The sequence below is a fragment of the Drosophila yakuba genome, chromosome 3R (genome assembly GCF_016746365.2).
Source record: "Drosophila yakuba strain Tai18E2 chromosome 3R, Prin_Dyak_Tai18E2_2.1, whole genome shotgun sequence".
NCBI classification, from domain to species: Eukaryota; Metazoa; Arthropoda; class Insecta; order Diptera; family Drosophilidae; genus Drosophila; species Drosophila yakuba.
The window spans coordinates 6,305,533-6,328,589 of record NC_052530.2 but is presented as its reverse complement, the minus strand read 5'-3'; the positions used below and the strand labels follow the sequence as shown (position 1 = coordinate 6,328,589).

General features: G+C 42.4%; 2 protein-coding genes across 18 annotated transcripts; one reads left to right on the top strand and one right to left on the bottom strand.

Moving 5' to 3' along the window:
• Positions 1-137: 137 nt before the first annotated feature.
• Positions 138-14,932, top strand: LOC6535731 (serine/threonine-protein kinase/endoribonuclease IRE1). The gene is made up of 7 exons (XM_015191834.2): positions 138-574; positions 707-821; positions 3,705-4,148; positions 11,681-11,903; positions 11,961-13,230; positions 13,296-13,460; positions 13,524-14,932. Exons 1-7 carry the CDS (start codon positions 446-448, stop codon positions 14,400-14,402), a joined length of 3,225 nt encoding a protein of 1,074 aa, XP_015047320.1. The 5' UTR covers positions 138-445; the 3' UTR covers positions 14,403-14,932.
• Positions 14,933-21,589, bottom strand: LOC6535729 (calcium uptake protein 3, mitochondrial). 17 transcript variants are annotated; one of them, XM_015191830.3, is made up of 11 exons: positions 21,254-21,587; positions 18,738-18,879; positions 18,566-18,676; positions 18,011-18,058; positions 17,871-17,953; positions 17,695-17,760; positions 17,419-17,496; positions 16,883-16,969; positions 16,376-16,781; positions 16,161-16,318; positions 14,933-15,263 (listed from the first exon to the last, which is right to left on the bottom strand). In XM_015191830.3, the coding sequence occupies exons 1-11, from the start codon at positions 21,509-21,511 to the stop codon at positions 15,180-15,182; spliced, it is 1,521 nt and encodes a 506-aa protein (XP_015047316.1). In that variant the 5' UTR covers positions 21,512-21,587; the 3' UTR covers positions 14,933-15,179. The 17 variants fall into 17 exon arrangements, with proteins under 17 accessions (XP_015047316.1, XP_015047318.1, XP_015047314.1 ...); XM_015191832.3 differs by having other exon boundaries at positions 16,376-16,778; XM_015191828.3 differs by lacking the exon at positions 16,883-16,969 and having other exon boundaries at positions 16,376-16,778.
• Between the last annotated feature and the right edge of the window lie 1,468 nt (positions 21,590-23,057).

Below are 23,057 nucleotides of genomic sequence, written 5' to 3'. Positions count from 1 at the left end.
AAAGTGATGGGTCACAAACAGTTTTCTGTTACTGCTATCTCGACGGCAACTGTGAAAGGGGTATTATTTACTAGACATTTTTCAAATCGCTTGCGCCTTGGTCACACTGAAAACCTGCACGGTCTTTTTCCAAATATCCGCCCACTGTCACTCTACTCCGCTCACTCGATGAACTCTCAACTCAACAATGGCGAACGTAATTGGAAAATATTGAACGCGAGTGCGAAGAAAATGTGAGCTCAACAACGGTCAAAGCTGCAACGGTGTTTAGAGATTGAAAAGTTATCAAAAAGAGGCGATAATATGCCACAAACAAGAAACCAAAAGTGAGTGAACGTGCAAAACTGAAAACGGATCGGAAATCGCAGAAACTAGTTCCCCCTCTCTCGCTCTCGGTCCCTCTTAATACCTCCGCCCCCCGAGCCCTACCGGTTGCAAAAACAAAATGAGATTCTGCGTTGTTGTTTGTTGCGTGTTATTTTTGCTGGGCAGCGGACCTATTGCATCAGCTACAGCAAAATCACAACAGGGCGACTCGGCAGAAGTCGTCAGCAGCGGCGAGGATGAGAAGACGGTATGTGGGGGCGGCACAAGTGCTAGGGCGGCCGTATGACCCACTAAGGGTTAATACTGGGCCCATTGAATATTTCATCACCTTCCCCGATATGTTGTTCATAAGTTTCTCCCGCTCTTCCACAACCCGCAGGACTGCACGGACCTCGCCCGCGACGAGGAGGCGCTGATGGTGTTCTCCACATTGGGCGGCGGACTGACAGCCATCGATCCGGTGACCAGCGAAATACGCTGGACAATAGCAGATGGTAATTACGCGGGCACTCCGCAGTCCTCCGCATTCACTCGAAACATATGATGGGCAGAAGGGGTCCTTATTAGTCGAAGTGGAAATTTCCAGCAGATATCTCGCAAACTGAATGTTCTCAGTATATAAAGTCTTTAAAGATTGAGAAACTATATTGCTTGATATTAAAAACATCCAACGTAGAAGCACTATGTTCTTAGAAAAAATCAAAATACTAAAATAACTTTTATGAAAAAGAACTCAAAGGTTTCAGAAATAACATAATTTTTTCCATTCAAATGTTGCAATTTTCTTCAAACCATTTAAAAACTAAATTGAAATCGATTTATTTGCCTTTATAGTTCCCGCTTCTTAGTAGATTTAAAGATCTTAAGAACCCTCTCGGGTTTAGATATGTGTTTTGGAAAATTACCACTTCCCCAGGCTGTTGCACTTGCCGTTTGAAGTGCAAAATGCGTAGCACATGCATGCGCTCAATGAGCTCATCGCAATTTTCGTATCTGGCAGATGTAAGAGGCTAGGATAGATCTTTCCACCGCCATTCTTGCTCTATTATTTTCACTCTCGCTGTTAATGTTTTGAATTGCGCTGGGAGCTGATAAGGTCCCACGTATAACGCAATCTTGACAAACGTTCTCGGCACACAATTCCACCAATTAAGTTGCTAGCCAGTGCGCGATATCACCAGTTGCTGTTCTCCCATACCCTTTCCGTAGTGGGTGGTTGGGACTTTGAGACATTTTCCTTTCGGTTCATTGAATATTCCTAAGATTTATCAGCGTGACGTATTGATTTTCGATGGCTTAAGTGCGTTAATCTTGCGGTCATTTGGCTGCTCCGTATTAACCTCTGAGATTAGCTGGTAGTTGGTGAGCTCTAAATACACACATATGAGTCAGCAGGGAAAATTAGTTAGTAAACTGCGCGATTAAGTGGGTCCATGTATGTGCATAGCTTTCGTTTATTATTACGATAGCTTGGTGTATATAGCATTCAATAGATCACCGAAATGGGGATTCACTTATCAAATTAAAGGAGAGGGCATTTCCAATTCGATTTATCGGGTATTGCTATAAGCCTGGTCCCAGAACGTTAGTGCTCTTGCTATTTATAGTTCCACGGGCTTTGTGATTGATTTTCCACTTCAGAGCATTCCTTTTTATTTCCTGATAAGTGTTGCTTCAAGAACTTTTTTTAATAATGCCACCCCCAACTGAAATATTGGAGTTGTGCCAAATGACTCCCTGGACAATACGCCCTCCACATGTTTGTTTAATTTCTGAAATAAAAAAACTCACGCCCCATGAAGATTCTTTAACGTGATAGCTGCAATACATATGTATATAGGTACACATGTCCATTCGTATTATTAGAAATTTCATGCTGCCCGCTCATCGTCCGACTTCGTGGAACTGCAAATGATTGAAAATTCATGGAGACAAACATGTGGACAGCATCTGACCTGCGGTTTGCTGGCAAAGCGCAGTATTTGGGTAGTTTTTATCCGAGTTATTCAAGCCAATAATATGTTTTTGATTCGCCGTAATTACACCGTTTCGCCGGCTCTAGTACGGCAGATCTGTGTACCGATATGGCGGGTTCTATTACCTCATCACGAGAGGAAATCAGGTTTTGTCTGCAACTACCGCTAGTCAATTAGAATGCCCATGCTAATGAAAGTGCCGCGGCGAGTTAAATGACCTGCCCCAGAAATTGTGGCAACACTCGGTTAGTGCCGGGAATCTTCACGCAGCCGTGTGTTTGGGGTTGAAACTAAATACTGATAAGAATGGGAAGTACTCCCAATGGTTTGCTTTCATTACCCGATATTGTGGACGACGATCTTGCCTGGCAATACTTGTATTACTCGTGCATTACTGGGATCGTGGCCTTTTGCATTCGCCAAAGTCAGAATTCAACGCTGTTGCCTTAAGCAAATTGTTGGCGATAACAGAAATTGCCAACACGACTGGCGTAAACGCTTTGGATTTGATCAGCCAGCCATCCAGGTCCCAGGTCTATTTCGTATTTACTCAACTGCTCTTTGCTTTGACTTTGTCTCCCGCGCCAAAAAGCCGCTTAATTTATTCGGGCCTTTTGGTGGAAAGTATTCACGTTCCGTTTTTCAATGTGCACCAGAAAATGTACGCTTTGCTTTGTAAGGGGTTAATGTATAGATTACACTTTTGTTCCCTTCGGTATAAGTACAACGAGATAAGCGTTATCGGGAACAGGTTCTGGTTATAATTTATTATATTTTCCTTACTTTACTCCACGTTAGTTGCACCGATATCAGGCAATTTTGTTTAATGTTTTTACTGTACACACTTAAAATAATTTATTGTAAAAGGAGTACATCACTATAAATTAAAAAGATAATAATAATAAATCTGTACTATTTTTAACAGAACTGGATATTGAGTATTAATCTTAAATTAGAATTTCAATTGATAACACTGGAAATTTCATCCAAGTATATCTATGTTTTTCTTTGCTTTACGTCTTGGAAACGCCAAAAATTGTCATGAAATGTTTATCACTCGTGTATACTAGGTACTAGGTCATAGATACATATAATACGGCAGCAAAATAAATCATGAAAGTACTATTATTGCCGGCTATTCAGAAGTGTTTTTGGCGCGGAGTATATATCTACATATTAGTTAATTTTGTCGCAGCAAAACGACTTATAATGAGTTCGATGCAGAACACGTTTTAAAACTTTAACACCACTTCGCATACACTTAAGGTGATATGCATATATTGTGCTTGTACTGGGCTGCATAGGAATTAAATTTATTCACGATGTAGAATTTGCAACCATGCTTATTAACTGCTTCTTCTTTATTACTTGAATTTTAAATTTTAATTGTATTCATTTTAGATCCTCCTATAGTAGCAGAACACCAGGAGAATGTCCAGGTTCCGCACTTTCTGCCTGATCCCAGAGATGGCAGCATTTACCAGTTGGGTCAGATGGGCAGCCTCAAGAAGTTACCATACACCATTCCCCAACTGGTGGCCAATGCCCCCTGTCGTTCCTCCGATGGTATCCTGTACTCCGGAAAAAAGAGCGACACGTGGTATATGGTGGATCCCAAGACGGGTAGACGCGAAAAGGTAATGGGCTTTGGAGATGCCTCAATGGATGGCAAGGAGGGCGAGCAGATCGGCTGGGCCACTTCGCGGGCCATTTATCTGGGACGGACTCAGTACACGGTCATGATGTACGACAGTCTGGCTAAGAACAAGGATGCAAAGCCCTGGAATATCACCTTTTATGACTACAATGCTGTGAGTGCTCCCCCAGAGCTGGCCAAGGAATATGGTGAGTGCATCTAATAATAATAATATATACGATGTATATAAGTTAACACAAGCCAACGAACTAGAACAGTTGGCTCAGTGTGCGAAATATAATATCAAAATGTAAAAGTGCTGACCCAGCATTGGGCCGGAAACCCGTGCGCAGCCGGCAAACACAGCATATTTGCGTGGCCGCTGCGAGTCTTTGTTAGCTTTAAGTTCAGTTTGTTTTTGACATTAATAAAGAGCGGCTGCTCGTCAATCCTATTACTCCGACTGAACGTCGTAAAATATATTTGTTTTAATTACTCTGCCAGACCACAAGGCTGGCAGTTAAAAGAGGAAAGTTCCTCTCAACATAAAATCCGTGACTGCAGCGAGGATCCCCCCAGCCACACTTACGTTAATTGGCGCTCAACTAGTGGTAAAAACCACCACCCACCACCACCACCATCACCAACACCGCCCACACAGCTTCTAAATTTGCGGCAAAGCAAAAGACAGCGGCGCGGGAAAAGTGAAGGGAATTAGTGATAAAATAACACACACACCGAAAAAAATCATGTGAGTGGGAACCGATGCTAAACGCATTTTAAGTCCGTTAATATTTTTATGTACCACAAACCGCTGCACAGAAGCGTTTTTTTTTTAATAAAGCAATTGTTAATCAACGCTAATGTTACAGTAAAAAAAAATTATTTTCAGCAGAAATTATTTTAAACAAAAAATTATTTCCAACAAAAGTTAATAAAAAGAAATTATTTTCAACAGAAATTATTTTGAACAAAAAATTATTTTCAACAGAAAATAATTTAAACAAAAAAATATATTTTCAGCAAAAATTATTATGAACAAAAACAAATTATTAATCCAGCAGATACACTAAAACGTGGTCTCATATCAGTGTGAATAAGAACAAAAATCATGTAATTATTTTTTACAACAGCGCATACGTTAGCTTTTCATTTTTTATTGTTGTTTTATGTTTCCATTCGATTCAAGCGTGACACTTGACGCTGCAGCCTTTGTCTTTATTTATTGTTTGTTTGTCTGTGGTCAACTGCTACCCACACAGGCAGTCTCTGCATGCCTAGGCGAATTAAAACGCTCATGCAGCCCGGGTTCTCACAATATAGGAATAAAAAACCATACTCCAGCGACTCAGAGTCCGACAGCGAAAATCTAGCTTCTTCTCTAAGACGTGTAACCGCGAATCCCCCCGAAATGTCGATAGATCCAGAACAACTCAAAGCTATAATACAGGCAATTGTGACCAACGCTTTAGCGGACGAGGCCGCCAAAAACCAACTCGTACAAAATGAACTGCGTCAGACAATTCAGGGACTGGCCAGCCAGTTGGCAGCAACACATGTCGCGCCCACCTCAGCTGTGGCCCCCGTAATTAAAGCCTACGAGCCCATAGACATAACTAATAATTCTCAATGTGGCGTGACTTTAGACGCCGTTAAATATTTGCCTGAATTCTCGGGGTCACAGGAATCATATGTTTCGTGGCGACAAGCGGCGATTGCTGCGTATCGCATATTTAAAAATTTCAACGGCACCTCTCGCCATTATGAGGCAGTGACAATTATTAGAAACAAAGTTAGGGGCGCGGCCGATAACGTTTTATCCTCGTTTGGCACTGTACTGAATTTCGATGCTATTATAAATCGGCTCGATTTCACTTACAGTGACAAGCGTCCAATGCATGTCATTGAACAGGACATGAGCACTTTAAGACAGGGACACAACATGACCCTGCTACAGTATTATGATGAGGTCGAGAAAAAACTCACCTTACTCACAAATAAAGCTCATATGTCTCACGAGCCATCGACGGCAAAAATATTGTGCGAAAAATTCCGAGAGGACGCCTTGCGTATTTTCATCTCGGGACTTAAACGCAGCCTCACTGATGTGCTTTTCGCGGCAAAGCCGAAAGACATGCCGTCAGCTCTGGCCTTAGCGCAAGAAGTGGAATCTAACCACGAGAGATATGTTTTTGCAGCCAGTTTTGCAAGAAGTCAAGAAGATAAAGATCGCAAACCTACTGCAAAAGCGCAGGGTCGTCAACTTGACAAGCACGACCACCATGACCCACAACCTAATAATACCAAAAACCCATATTTCAATAGGCAGCATAAGGCACAGGTTCACGCCGAACCGCAAAGTACCAAAAATTACAAGAACAACGGCACACCAGAACCTATGGAGGTCGATCCCTCATTTTCTAGAGTGCTGCAGCCGACTCAGGCAAACGCCTACCAGAACAGAAGACCAGCCACCTCTGAGCGCACAGGCGCCGTGAGGAAACAACAACAAATTAACTTCATTACGCGGAATACGGAAGAAAAGACAGGAGCGTATGCCGCCGCCGCCTCCAAAGCGGAATCAAAAATAGACGACGATGCCATCGCCGAGTATGATTCTGACTACGTCAATTTTTTAGGGGAAAATCCCTGTTACCCGTCATCAGACGAAGAGTAGCAGGGGTACCAATGAATTTCCTTTTAGACACCGGCGCGTCAAAAAATTTCATCCGACCTCGCAAAGAGCTAAAGGGTATCCGCCCGGTGGACTCTCCTTTCGAAATTCACTCAATTCACGGCACCACCACTGTTACAAAAAAATGCTTCGTCTCGATTTTTAATCTGAAAGCGACTTTTTTCATTTTACCAGATTTTACAACATTCGACGGGATAATCGGGGCCGATCTGTTAACACAGGCCGGCACATCACTTTGCCTCGCTTCCGCCCAGCTCAAATGGGGTAACGAAGTTGAGAAGATTTCATTCCATAAATGCACTGACGTCAACTTCACTAACGTGGAGTGCGCAGATGCACCACCTTTGGTGAAGAAGGCATTTCTGGGAATGATAAAGAGCCGAAAAAACGCCTTCGCAGATCCCAACGAGGCCCTGCCATATAACACATCGGTAGTGGCCACGATTAGGACGACTAGCGAAGAGCCCATTTACGCCAAATTATATCCATACCCCATGGGGGCAGCAGATTTCGTCAACAACGAAATCCAAGACCTGCTTAAAAATGGTATAATTCAAAGGTCGGTGTCTCCTTATAACAACCCAATATGGGTGGTTGATAAAAAAGGAACCGACGAGGCCGGCAATCAAAATAGACGATTAGTCATAGACTTTCGTAAGCTAAACGAAAGAACTATCCCAGACAAATACCCGATGCCAGATATCTCCATGATACTGGGCAACTTGGGCAAGGCCAAATTCTTTACGACATTGGACCTCAAGTCCGGGTATCACCAGATCGTCTTAGCGGAAAATGACCGCGAAAAAACTTCCTTCTCCGTAAGCGGAGGGAAGTACGAATTCAAGAGGCTTCCCTTTGGCTTGAGAAATGCTGCCAGCATCTTCCAGAGAGCCATTGATGACATTCTCAGAGAGCAAATCGGCAAGACTTGCTATGTCTACGTCGATGATGTAATAATCTTCTCAGAAAATGAGAATGCTCATGTCAAGCACGTGGATTGGGTTTTAAAAACCATAAGCGATGCAAATATGAGGGTCTCAGTAAAAAAGTCAAGTTTTTTTAAAAAAAGCGTAAACTTTCTTGGCTTTATAGTCACCAGTGATGGCACTACCACCGATCCAGAAAAGGTCAGGGCCATAAAAGAGTTCCCCGAACCAAAAACAATATTTGAGGTTAGATCATTCCTAGGTCTCGCGAGCTATTACAGATGCTTTATTAGGGACTTTGCAGCCATAGCAAGGCCTATTTCGGACATCTTAAAGGGCGAAAATGGAAGTGTAAGCAGACATAGATCGCGACACATCCAAGTACAATTCAATGAGGCGCAAAAAAATTCTTTCGAAAAACTGCGCAACATTTTGGCATCCGAAGATGTTATGCTCAGATACCCGGATTACAAGAAGCCATTCCATCTAACGACGGATGCTTCAGCCTACGGTATTGGAGCAGTGCTTTCACAAGAGAATCGTCCTATTACAATGATCTCGAGGACATTAAAGGATAGGGAAATGAACTACGCCACAAATGAAAGGGAATTATTAGCCATCGTTTGGGCGTTGGCCAAGCTGCGACACTATTTATATGCGGTGAAAGATATAACTATCTTCACTGACCATCAGCCATTGTCATTCTCGGTATCAGATTCTAACCCTAACGCGAAAATCAAAAGGTGGAAGGGTCGCATCGAGGAAACGGGTGCGAAGGTAGTCTATAAACCGGGAAAAGAAAATTTGGTTGCTGATGCCCTGTCTAGGCAGCAAATTAACGCCATAGAAGAACAGGATGCAGAATCATGCGTTGCGACCATTCACAGTGAGATTTCCCTCACTCACACCATAGAAACAACGGATAAGCCCCTAAATTGCTTCCAGAACCAACTAATTCTAGAAGAGGCCCGCTTTCCGCTAAAACGCTCTTTCGTTCTCTTTAAAAATAAGAAACGACATTCGATCAACTTCACCGACAAGAAGTCATTACTCGATGACCTTGCGGATGCAATAGTCCCCAAGGGCGTAAACGCCCTCCATTGCGATTTGCACACGCTAGCAACGGTGCAGGACGACTTAGTCCGGAGATTCCCGACTACAAAATTCTGGCACTGCAAAAACCGTGTTACAGACATTTTTGGGGTCGAAGAAAGAAGGGAAGTCATATTAGCAGAACACAATAGGGCCCACCGGTCGGCCCAAGAAAATGTGAAGCAGGTTATCACAGAGTACTACTTCCCAAAAATGGCCAAACTGGCCAATGAAATTGTCCAAAACTGCAAAACGTGCGCGAAAGCTAAATATGATAGGCATCCGAAGAAACAAGAGATTGGCGAGTCACCGATTCCCTCTCATGTAGGAGAAATGCTACACATAGACATTTTCTCAACGGATAAAAAGTATTTCCTCACTTGCATCGACAAGTTTTCGAAATTCGCCGTCGTACAGCATGTGCCGTCAAGAACAATTGAGGATTTGAAACCAGCCTTATTGCAGGTCATGAATTTCTTCCCAAAGGCCAAAGTGATTTACTGCGACAACGAGCCATCGCTAAATTCGCACACGATCACGGCCATGCTAGACAACCATTTTGGCGTCAGCATCACGAATGCGCCACCCCTTCACAGTGTCTCAAACGGGCAAGTGGAACGTTTTCACAGCACTCTACTAGAGCTCGCCAGGTGCCTAAAAATCGACAAGGGCATAAGTGATACTGTGGAAATAATCTTGTTAGCCACTACCAGATATAACAAGTCAATCCATTCGGTCATCGATAAGAGGCCAGTCGACGCAATACAAGAATGCACGGACGACACACAAGAACGGATTGCTGACAAAATTAAGAATGCCCAAGACGCGCTAAGGTCTCGAGAGAATGCTTCTCGACAAAACAGAGTCTTCGAAGTGGGCGAAAAGGTTTTGGTCAAAACTAATAGAAGGCTCGGCAATAAACTCACTCCCTTGTGTGAGGAAAAAGCCATACAGGCAGACCTGGGGACCACGGTCCTCATTGAAGGGAGGGTGGTCCACAAGGACAACTTAAAATGACTCTCTCGCTTAATTTTAAATTTTTTATTATTACTACCTATCATCAGCCGTTTGGCAAACTTCCATTTAGTAGACATTAAGTCCGTTGCCAAAGGCACGATGTTTTAGTTTATTATAAAATTAATTGGTGATGGGATAAACCTCAGCGAACAAGAAAAAGCGACTAAAAGAATACATTTCCACAGGTGCAGAATTTTCATCCTCCTTTCACTGTCATTGGTGTCAGCGCACATCACTAACTATTCACAAGCAAGGTATATCCCCATCATAGATGGAGAGATCCTGGTGTGGGAGGAGCTCGCGTATGTGACCCACTCGGCAAATCTTTCGGAATACATGCGCGTAATAGAAGAAACAAGCAGCATGAACGAGATGTTTCCACAGTCTCATATGAGGAAATTGCTAGAAGTGGATACCTCGCACCTTCGGGACACGCTGGATTCGTTAAAAGTCCACCACAGAATCGCAAGGAGTTTAGATTTTCTGGGCTCAATGCTAAAGGTAGTAGCGGGGACGCCGGATGCCGGCGATCTAGAAAGAATAAGATTCACAGAGTGGCAGTTGACACAGTCAAACAATAGGCAAATCAAAATTAATACTAGAATACAAAGTCGAATCAACCAATTAACAACAACTGTAAATCAAATCTTGCAAACACATAAAAATACACAAATTGACACCGGCCATTTATATGAGACACTGCTGGCTAGGAATAGAATACTAATGATGGAGTTACAGAATTTAATGTTGGCTGTAACACTGGCGAAAAACAATATTGTCAGTCCAAATATCCTAGATCATGCAGACTTAAAATCAGTTTGGTTGAAAGAACCCACAGATACCCCCATAGGGGATCTTATGTCCGCATCGTCTGTAAAAATACTACAATCCTCTAACATGATACACTTTATTATCAAATTTCCCAAAATAAAATTGTCTTGTAAGAAGGTCACTATTTTCCCAGTAGCTTGCAAAGGAGTTATGCTGCGGATAACCGACAACATGGTAGCAAAGTGTGGAGAAGAAGTCCATAAAATCAAAAACTGCACCCCAACACCGGGGGCTACCTTTTGCCAACTATCAACGGAAAGCTCATGCGCCAGGGAACTACACACAGGTGTCATAGCGCATTGCGAGTCGCAACCAAGCGACCTACACCCGCTTACCCGCGTGGACGAGGGAATCATCATCATCAATGACCGGCCAGCCAGGGTCACGGTGGACAACGGAACAGAAGTCTACCTGCGTGGCACTCATCTCATCACCTTCAATGATCGCGTCGTGATAAATGACACCACCTTTATAAATCACGACAAGGCCCAAATACGAGCTCCAGGGGTAGCGAGTTCCCCATCATTGAATATCACCGCCAACAGAGATATTCTGAGTCTCCCCTATCTTCACCAGCTGAGTGAACGTAACTTGGAGTTCATCAAAGAGTTCGGGAGAGAAATTGATACTAATCATTCACATCGCATAATATTTATCGCAGCAGCGATTTGTTGTGCATTGATTTGCATTGGTATCACCTGTCTACGGTTCCTCGGAGCGCGGAGATCTGCAATCCAATTAAACGGGATGATCGCCGAATTAGGACCAGCCGAGGACGGCCGTAATCTTGAAGGGGGAGTAGTTAACACAAGCCAACGAACTAGAACAGTTGGCTCAGTGTGCGAAATATAATATCAAAATGTAAAAGTGCTGACCCAGCATTGGGCCGGAAACCCGTGCGCAGCCGGCAAACACAGCATATTTGCGTGGCCGCTGCGAGTCTTTGTTAGCTTTAAGTTCAGTTTGTTTTTGACATTAATAAAGAGCGGCTGCTCGTCAATCCTATTACTCCGACTGAACGTCGTAAAATATATTTGTTTTAATTACTCTGCCAGACCACAAGGCTGGCAGTTAAAAGAGGAAAGTTCCTCTCAACATAAAATCCGTGACTGCAGCGAGGATCCCCCCAGCCACACTTACGTTAATTTATATACAATTGCTAATGATCTCCCGCCCGCAGAGTATATACATCTGACCACCACCACCAATGGCCAAATTGTGACTCTGGATCGCAAACAGGGTAAATTTCTGTGGCAGCGGGATCTTAGCAGCCCAGTTGTGGCCGCTTTCCTTTTGGGACCAGATGGGCTCCTTAGCGTCCCATTTACCACGGTCTCCGATGAGGCTTACCAGGCTATCCTCGAGGAGTCGAAAACAGGAAATGTGAACACCGTAAAGCTATTGTAAGGGACATATGATTTTTGTACTTATTTCTATACTAATAGTACAATTTTTAACAGCCAATCCCTTTATGTGGGTGAACATCAAAAGGGTTTGTACGCTCTGCCTTCGCTGGTGGACAAGAACACGCCTCGTATTTCCACAACACCACCTATAAAACTCCTTGACGGACCTACAGGAGACCAGAACAGCAACCAAGAGACAGACCCGCGTACCATTTACATTAATGATGTGCTGCAAGAGCATCCAGGAATAATGCTGGGGCACTACAACATGCCCAATGAGGGTAATGGAAACCTGCAGCTATCCCCGACGACAGCAAGCAGTAAGGTGGTTCAGAGTCTGGCTACCATTCACAACTATAACGATGGCTACGGACTGTTGGCCAATAATGAAAAGAACGCCGCCGACATTGGCGTGCAAACGGATCCCGAGCTGGTCGAAATTGGCATTGATCAGCGGACAAATGGGAACACCATTAATCGGACGAAGACAATAATTATTCAAAACAGCAATAAGGTGCAGGCCTTTATTAACGAGTGGTTTATGGAGCATCCCAGCGGAAAGGTGCATCAGATTCTGATTGTTATCGTTCTGGGCATGATTGCCTTGTTCTGGTACACCTGCAGCACCATGAGGGAATTGCAAAAGCAGAGCGAAAACGGATCAAAAACCTTTGCCATAGCCCAGAATGGATCCAATGGAAGCACTGGCAGCAATGGAAGCAATGCGAACGCTGAAGACCTAGTTGACTTGGGTAATGGACAAGTGCGTGTGGGCAAGATCAGCTTCAGCACAAATGAGGTGCTGGGAAAGGGCTGCGAGGGTACTTTTGTCTTTAAGGGAACATTCGAGGAACGTTTCGTAGCCGTAAAACGGCTGCTCCCCGAATGCTTCACCTTTGCTGATCGCGAGGTGGCTCTATTGCGGGAATCGGACGCTCACGAAAATGTGGTCCGCTACTTTTGCACCGAACAGGATCGACAGTTCCGCTACATAGCCGTCGAACTTTGCGCGGCCACTCTGCAGGACTATACCGAAGGGGATCGCTCGCTGGAACTGCAAAACCACATCGATGTTTGGCAAGTGTTGAGCCAGGCTGCATCTGGACTGAGTCACCTTCACTCTCTCGATATTGTGCATCGCGACATCAAGCCGCAGAATGTTCTGATTTCGCTGCCAGATGCTAAGGGCAAAGTACGTGTCATGATCTCCGACTTCGGACTGTGCAAGAAGCTGAATTTTGGCAAGACTAGTTTCTCCCGCCGATCGGGTGTAACAGGCACAGATGGATGGATAGCCCCAGAAATGATGAGATCACAGCGAACGGTGAGATCTGATTTTTATTTGTAACCTATTCCACATCTTCATCGATGTCTTTAATTTATTTCCAGACAACTGCAGTGGATATCTTTTCTTTGGGCTGCGTTTATTATTATGTTTTGAGTGGCGGTCACCACGCCTTTGGGGACAATCTGAAGCGTCAAGCCAACATACTCTCTCACGAGTACAATCTGGCCAAACTGCGCCCAGAGGACGACAGTGAGGACAGTCGAATTGTAAGTGTTCTTCAAAAGAAAAGTTGCAGCTAGTTGTTCTAATTACCTAATATTGTTCAAAAGATCCTAGCTGAGCAATTAATATCGGATATGATACATAAGGATCCGCAATCGCGACCTCCAGCTCGTTGTATCGGAAATCATCCGCTCTTTTGGGATGAGCCTAAAATGCTTTCGTTCCTTCAGGATGTCAGCGATCGTGTGGAGAAATTGCAATTCCATGCCGAGCCGCTCAAGTCGCTGGAGAAAAACGGGCGGATAGTCGTTTTAGACGATTGGAATGTACATCTGGACCCCATGATCACAGATGATTTGAGGAAGTACCGCGGATACATGGGCGCCAGTGTAAGAGATTTGCTCCGTGCTCTGCGCAACAAGAAGCATCACTATCACGAGCTAACACCAGCCGCTCAGGAGATGCTGGGCTGCATTCCGCACGAGTTCACAAACTACTGGGTGGATCGTTTCCCGCAGCTTATTTCACACGCCTACCACGCGTTCAGTATTTGCTCAAACGAGGCGATCTTCAAGCCGTACTACAGTGCCGGCTATCTTTTTTCACGTCCGTGGTATTTTGATGCGGACGATGCGTTGTTCCCCATGCTAATGCGGGATCCGAAGCCCCTACCCAAGATTGGTAGTCCTAAAAAGTTGCCCTCGCCTGCTAGCAGCCAAATTCAGCAGTTAAAGCAAAGAAAAGGGCTTTATAACTTCCGTAAGCCCTGCGATGAGCTGCCGATTCCTGGCGTTGGTCTGCAGCGTAATATGGAGCTAGATGGACAATCACTGGAGCCCGATGGCAAGCGGGATGTGTTTGCCAATTTCAAATTTCGTCGCTACTCGAAGCCGGGAAACAATCGCAATTACAACGGTGGCCAAAAGGACACACAGGAAAAGGAGAAGTACGTAAGCTGGACGCTGCCACCTTCAACACAGGATTAGGGCATAGACCCAACCAGATCAGATTATACAAGTTTTAGTTTTAATCAATAATTAAGTTTATTTTTATTTAATTGTGCAATTTGTGTATATGCAACTATTCCAAAATGATTCCCAATTCAGTTTTTAGCAAAAATATTCAACGATAAGTAAACAGATGAAACTATTTTATATACCAAGTAAGAATAATGTAGTGTGTCTTCTGTCGAATGCACGCAATTTAACTGTGATAATTTTTGATTTTTGTTCAATGCCCAAGTGCAAGTTGACCTAGACAAATAGTTCGAGTTTTATATATAGTACCTAGACTTATTGTATATTTATGCATTAGTTAAGATACCTATCCAACACTCCTCTCATTCGTGGAGGCCCTTGACAAGCGGTTTTTAGTTTGTATATCATTATAAAAGCACATAGTTTTAATGTTTAATAATGGAATGTTTCAGTTGATGGATAACTTCATGCTTGATAACGAGCTGCATTTTCTAAGAAATCGTAAACAATATGAAAACTAAATAAAAATGTAAAACAAATTTTACAATACAATTTTATTTGCACTATACATTTATAACAGTGGCAATCAACCAACAGCCGATTTATAAAATTTCTCAATATTTTGGCTATAAGAGACGGGAGCTTAGTTCAATAACAAATTCATAAATAACAAATATAAAGGCTATAGAGATTTTGGTTCTTTAGAAGAAAACTTTGTAACTAGAAATTTGTTTCACTTTGGCGTCATTTCCTCGTTGTTTGTGCGCTTTCGCTTCTTTGTCAATTTTAGTTGGCTGACTTCATCATTGTTTTCATCTCGTTGCGCACGCAATACTTGAAGGCATCCCAGCCTTCCGATTTGGCCACGGACTGTAAGCAATATGTTTGGGATTAGTTGTGTGCAAGTTCTTGGAGACCATGTGAAAATGAAAGGGGAGACACAAAAGTGATGATAAGCAGCAAGAAACAAAAGACTGTGGGTTCCTTCGCCCACTGACCTCTTCTCCATTTGGTGTGACTACCTCAATGGAAACCTTTACACGCTCATCGGGGTCTACATCTTGCTAGGGAAAAAAAGTACAACTCATTGCTAATCACCTGGTGCTTGGACTTTTAACCTGGACAATAAAGCACAGCTCGTAGCCCAGTTCGTTGTTAGACATGTGAGTCACAGAAAATAGACCTTGGACGAGCAATGCGATGAAAATAATATGATATGGAATGGGCTTAAGAGGAAACACACTTTTTATAAACTAAAAATACATTTGCATAGTTAGAAGTTCTGTCCTTTGCATTTCAGTGATGTTTTTGGACATACAAGGTGCAATAAATAAAAAGCCAATTCTGTGTATATTTCAGGGTTTAATGGTTATATGGCTAATTCAAATTAAAGCGAATTTTAATAATAATAATAATAAATGTCATGAAATCGGGTTAATGTCCTTAACTAAATTATAAGTTAACGCAGTTAAACATGAAGCTTAAAGCAAAAACGATTACAGTCGAGACAAAATCAAATGAACACACACATTCAATGCTGGTCAGCGATAAAGGGACAAGAGCGGCAAACAAAACGAGGTATTCATTAAATGACTTAAAATAAATTAAGATAATCTAAATAATCAGTAATCAGTGCCAAAGCGCATCGCTGTCAATGAAGTAATCCAGGTGGCGACACACCCGATGTCGCCAGGCCACAAACAGCGGATAATCGGGCTCATCGTAGGCGTCCAGAGCTTCGTTGTAATCAAAGAAACGACCACTTACTTTGAAGCCGCGATGCAGGCGATCCTTCATGATGGCGATGAACTCCTTGTAGGACAGCAGGCCATCGCCATCCGCGTCGAAAATGGCAAACACGGTATCGATCAAGTGGGGACTGAGCTTATAGCCGGTGCAGATCTTCACAGCGCGCGAGAATTCATCTAACAATTGGTCATAGAGTCAAAATTTGTATCTGCTGACTAAAATAATCCACTCACCTTTTGAAATGGCCCTATCCGCCAGCGTATACATGCGCATGGCGATCGTGAAGTCATCCAGATTGTTAAGGAAATGGCAAAAATCCCGGAAATCGTGAAAAGATATGCCCTTCTCATCCTTGACCCGCTCGAGCAGGCGCTCCAGGAACACATCATACTCGTCCGTGGCCAAGTACGTGTACCGCAGCAGGATTTTGGCAAAGTCCAGCTCGCTGATGACGCTGTTGCCCTTGGAGAACTCGTGGAACTCCAGCTCGAGCACCTCCGTCTGCAGGTTGTCCATGAAGCGGTAGAAGTTATCGTAGTTAATCACCCCAGTGCCCCGCTTTCCGAAGAAGTGCAGCTGCAGGGTGGTGGGCACCATGTGACGTCGCTGCAGACCCTCGCCATCGTTCACATAGTTCTGCTGGAATGCATTTAAGGGATTGAGGATTAGTTACTGTCTGCGGTAGATTACCCATTAGTTAGTTACACCAGGCTCATGCTTGGGACTCGGGATGACCTTACCTCAAGGGAAGTGGGCGTTGCGAGTTCCTCTTCTGGCTCTTGCTCGCCGTGCTTCTCCTTCCAAGCGCCACTAAAAATGCGCTCCATCTGGGATTTTATAAACATGCCAGTTTTTGGGGACAGGTTTTTGTTTGTGCAGGATTGAGGGTTAGGTTGGAGAGAAGAAAAGTTAGGTGGTTTAGTAAGGGTCAAGACAGTGGTGGAGCGTTTCTAGGGTGTAGGCCTGTTTTCGGTTTGGTATCAAAAACAAAGCGACAGGAACGAAACTCAACATAACAAAAGCTTGTAACGTAACAATAACTGAAACTCAAAAACTCTTTAATACTAGTAGTATGGGTATGTCTATGGAACAAAAGACAAAAAACTAAAGCAAAGCCAGTAGGAAAACGTATCCTTCTTAAATAGAACAAAACACAACGTAACTTAGCGTAGCTTCTACATATGCTCCAGGCATATATCGAGTTCTGTACAATTTGAGCGGAGTTTTCGCGAAGCAAAGTCAATACTTTTTGGGAACTCTGGTGGCTAACACTTACTAGACCCCTCTTCGCCTGAGGCACTGCCATGGGTTTCGTCATTTGACTTTGCTCATCGTAGGAAACTAAACGCGAGAGCTGCCATCGAAATATTTTCACAAACCAAATAAAATAAATTATACAAAAATCAGAAGGCGTAAGTTGAAATGTTAAACTAAAGGGTAAGTGTTGTGCAGCTTACTTCAGTGCCCTTGGGCCAGCTATTTCAAATGAGTTTTCATTATTCATAAATTATACGATTAAATTATAGCTTAACTTAAAAAATAAAATGCTTACAATTTGCTTGGTTTGCGGATCGACATTTTGAGTGTCTTTTAAAGCGCCGGCCAAAATGGAAATTATCTAATAATAAACATTTTAGAAAATTATATTAAATCATAAGTAAATAAAATCAATTCGAGGAACCCATAGGAATTATGAGCATACGAATGGGGCCATGATTCCTTAATTACCACTAGAAACTCGTCCTTGTCAACGCGCTGATTTCCATCCGTGTCGAACATGTTGAAGGCGATGCGGAAACCCGATTTGGGTTCTGTAATGATTTTAACTATAGTAGAATCGACCTTAATCAGTTTCAAATACCACTTACTTGTAAGAATGGATAGCAAAAACAAATATTCCGTATAGGAGACAATGCCTGAAAGGAAAATTAATTGTTTATATTATCGTTCGGATGTATTTTAAAAATGGAAGTTGTCAAGATTTTTATCGGTACAAAATAGTACGTAAGCATTTGTAATAGTACACCAATCAATAAATTAAGTTAAGGAGTTGCTTTTATCAGATCTTGTCTGCTTATTCAATTTATTGAAATGGCCAGGTAACAAACATACCTGCTTGACTATTCTAATTTATTCAAAATGTATGATAAGTGACTTTCATGCAAAAAGTATCATTATTTATCGCAGATACAGCGATAACATTGTAAGACTTTTCTAATATATCTGAAAACTTGATGGCAGGTATTAATAATTGGATTGGACTAATAATAAGATCCGCTTTTTATATTCATTCGTCGTTAATTTGACGTGGAACGGAATAGAACATTAAATATAAATATATAAACAGAAATCAAATAGAAATTTTTTTTCCGTTAAATTTAAATTTTTAACATTTACTGTATATAGTATTTAAGAAATCTTACCCTTATCCCGAAGGTTGCGAAACAGACGTGTGGAGCCCTTCTTCAAAGCAGGAGTGTTTTCCTTGTACTTATCCACTTCATCGCTGGACAACTGCCGACGTTTCAAGCGAGCTGCAGATGAATTGGGTGATGAATATTCTCAGATACTAAATAATTAAAAATCCGCACTTACGTCTGGGTTCCTGCTCCACAACAGAGTCTAGGAAGTCCTGCGGGGTCATATAGAGCTGATCATCGTACTCCACGGATGCAAACTTGATGAAGCGGCGCTCCCGCGCCGTTAGTTTCACGTTCTCCAGCTCGCTATCGTCGCGCTGCGGGATCAGAGATCGAGGATGTGGATGAGATTAATCAGGCCATCGATGGAAGGTAACTTAATATGCCGTTGTGCGTATTTGGTGGGGAACATAATTGAAATAAATCAGCCAACGATTGGATTGCGGGGAGGCGAATTTCCGCCTGTTGGTCACAAAGGCGGACCGCCGGGCACAAAAGCTGAGCCTGCAATCTCGAGTCTGGACGGGTTTCATCTGGTGACGTTTTGATTAATGCCCGGCCATGGCACCTCGCACCGCGATCAGAAATATTAATTTGATCCGGTTTGCCGTACTCCCCGTGCATCGGGAATTACATGTATGATCTGCATTTAATTCGAAATGCGAATTTTGACGGCCGCCAGACAGGATTCCCACGTTGACCGTTTGGCAAATAAAGTGTCAAATTGATTTGAGAACATGTTGTGCCCGGTGATCCGCCATAAATCTGACATTTAATGCCACCCACAACCAGCAATCATTTTTCCCGCATACTCGTAGACAGGGCGAATGACTCAATTGTATTTTATTGGTGGTTAGTGGCAAAGACAACTCCCAGGCCATAACTCTCGCCCTGGAGACACCACAGAAGCCCTGCCTGCCTGCCTCCTGTTCCCAAAAAACTGATTCAAACAAAGGCCACTTTGAATGTTAGACATGTGCAGCAAACACTTCGCGGCCACGACCACGCCCATGCCCCAAGAAAAGTCGAGGGGCTGGGGACAATTTCTCATAAAAGCAAAGCTGACATCATTCTGACTGCAGCAGAGGCTACAGTAGTTCGTCTTATAATGTGTTAATAATTGAATTATCCTAAAAGTTACATTTTAACTCTAACATTAAAGGTGCTCTAAATAAACCCTACGAATTTAAATTAAAAGAGCTAATTTATTAATTTTTAGTTACACCTATATTTGATAAGGCAGAACCACTGTTCTGGAACCCTGCGCCCAGAACAAGGAGATTCGAAATGGCTGCAGGCGCTGGATTTATAGGCAACAATTAAATCTCATTCATCATCATCAGCCGCAGTTGTCATAACACATGTCAGGGCCAGGCCAACACCACAACCGAAACCAAATCAAAATCCGAAACCAAGTCCCAAACTCCGGCTCATACTGCAACTGAAATGGAAGCCACGCCCGCGTCTGGCATTGGGCATTATGGCTGCCTCCGATATTAGTGGGTGTATCAAATCGGCAACCAGATCGATTGATAGATAAATTTTCAGTAACTGGCATTCTGTCAGCGTTCGGGGGAGTTGCAGCTCCACCGCGTATCATTTTCCGCCTGCAGGTGCGTGGGCGTTTCGAAATCGGACTAACTACTTTGCCACTTCATCATGTTTCAAGGTGTGTGGCATTGGCGCTGGAATTCATTCCAAAAGGCTGCAGCCTTGGGAGCTTACATATTTTCGATGGCAAGATAAGCAGATCATAGATGACGATTTGCCATCTGGGGAAAGGAAGATCTGGGAAGATATACTTAAGTAATTTACTGAGTTCTGCCTGTCAGTCAAAAACTATTATTTTTATTTAACTTCATGAACTTAAGAAAATATAATTTTAATACTATTTAAAGGCCTATAAAAAATTCAAAATCGTTGTATTAATTAATTAAAATTAAGTTGATCACTTTTACAAAATGTTACTACTTGCGCAAATATATAAACAACAAACTTTCCTTTTCTTAACTTATATTATATGTACAAAGGTTACTAATTTTTGTGAACTAATATCATCCTCATTAGCTAGTTTTCAACATGTAGAACTGCTAATCAAAAACTGTTAGGGTATTCCCCGCCTTTTAGGCGTAATCTCTGATAAGCACTTGCCAAAAATCCTCATGTAAATATTTAAACTTCACACCCTGAATCACACACCACAAAATGCTTATCAACCTGCCACTCACGTCAACATGTTTTCCAGTTTTTTAGGTCTACCCAGAGACAATGTCAACAGGTTGGCACATAGTTGTAGTGGTTGCTATTTCATTGAACTTGGACACGCACAACAACAAAGCTCAATTTACATCATTAATAACGACCCTGAACTGAATTTGGTTGGCTTTTGTTGTTGTTCTTTGGTAATCAATCAGAATGCATATGTATTAAATACATTTTATGGGCTAGGTAAACGACTTGGTAATGAAAAACAATAATAATGCAGCGAATGCGCGGAGCACAACAAAACGCTGAAAAACAGCTGATAAGATATCACTTCCGTTGCGTTACGTAGTAACGTAGTGGTGTAACGTAGTCACTGACATGCCACAAGCTAAAAATAGCTGCGCAGGTCTTTTTTCATCTAATTATTGACTTTTCCACACCAAACACTTGGAACACTTGCGAACGATTTTCACGCCCTTCATTTACCATGCGCCTCTTAAGGCTAACTGCATTCACGGGATTTTCCGCGGACCGTAGTTTAATGAAAGCCGCCAGGGCGGCCAAGGAAATGGCACTACCGCCCACAAAAGTCAGCAGACGTCGCGATTCGTGTCCCGGAATTCCGCCTGTTTGTGACGTACTGCTGGCAAATCTGGCCGATCGAGCAACACCGACGACCACACTTGACCGCTGGGCGATTATTGTACCACTTTTAACCGTTATTCTAGCCACTGCACCCGCCATTTCGACCAAGTTTTACAGAGTAAAAAAGTAAACTAGTGACAAATAGAACTACGTGAGGTGTGCAACGTAAGACGTGGAATGCGTACCGTATTAGGGTTGCCAGGTACATTTATTCATAGAGGATATCGCAATTGCGTGATTTATGCGATAGTTTGTGGTTGCGGTACATATACATATATTTGGTAATGTTCTATTGGCATGAGGTAAACTCCACTATACAAAAAAAATATAAATGTTTTTTTTTTACCACATAATGACTTTTCCTATATCTGATTCTAAATTGTATTAAACCAATAAAAAGTAAAAGCAACGAAAACACGCCAAAACTACTCACGTAGTTAAAAGGGAGTTGCCAGATCAACACTATTGCCTGCGGCAATTTGGCGGGCATTTGAATTATAAGTGAAATAGAAAATAGTTTTAGATGTATACATATGTTAATTGATTATAGTCTAAACGATTTGTTAATAAAAATGTAGTAATTAAAATTGAGAGAAGTGTTCTTAAGATATTTTCGTTCAAATGCTGATAGTAGTTATATCCGTTACTCGTAGAGTAAAAGGGTATACTAGATTCGTTGAAAAGTATGTAACAGGCAGAAGAAGCGTTTCCGACCATATAAAGTATATATATTCTTGATCAGGATCGATTGCCGAGTCGATCTGGCCATGTCCGTCTGTCCGTCCGTATGAACGTCGAGATCTCAGGAACTACAAAAGCTAGAAAGTTGAGATTAAGCATACAGACTCCCAAGACATAGAAGCAGCGCAAGTTTGTCGATTCATATTGCCACGCCCACTCTAACGCCCACAAACCGCCTAAAACGCCACGCCCACACTTTTGGTCTTCTAAATTTCTATCGATTTGCCAAAAAACTTTTTGCCACGCCCACTCTAACGCCCACAAACCGCCCAAAGCTGCCACGCCCACACTTTTGAAAAATGTTTTAATATTTTTTCATTTTTGTTTTGGTCTTCTAAATTTCTATCGATTTCTATCCTAAAGCCCACAAATTCCAAAAACTGCCAGTGTTTAAGACTCTCCTTCGCACTTCCACCAGCTGAGTAACGGGTATCAGATAGTCTGGGAACTCGACTATAGCGTTCCCTCTTTAATTAATTTTTGATATATAAATTAATATTTATATTGTTAGTGCAGTTTAAGGTATAAAAAGGCGTTTAACCTGCTTCCAGATTTAAACAATTGCCTTATATTTATATCATAAAGAGTTTTTTCGTATAATAAAGCACACCTTATTGAATTTTCAAATCAATTGTATCCAACATTAGTATACTAGCTCTAAAATTCAAATATGACTAAGAATTGTCCCACCTGACCGGGCTTCCCAAATTATTTCTGCATAACTGACAATACTATTAAAAATTATTAACTATTGCAAATTTTGAGTCACTCGAAAAGGGGACTACGTGCTCAAGTCCACACAGATCCGTCCAGAAACTAATTAAAAATCCTGCCGACGTGAATTTCCGCGGCGCGCTCTTGACGCAAATGTATATATTTGACCTTAAAATATTGGGGATTTTTA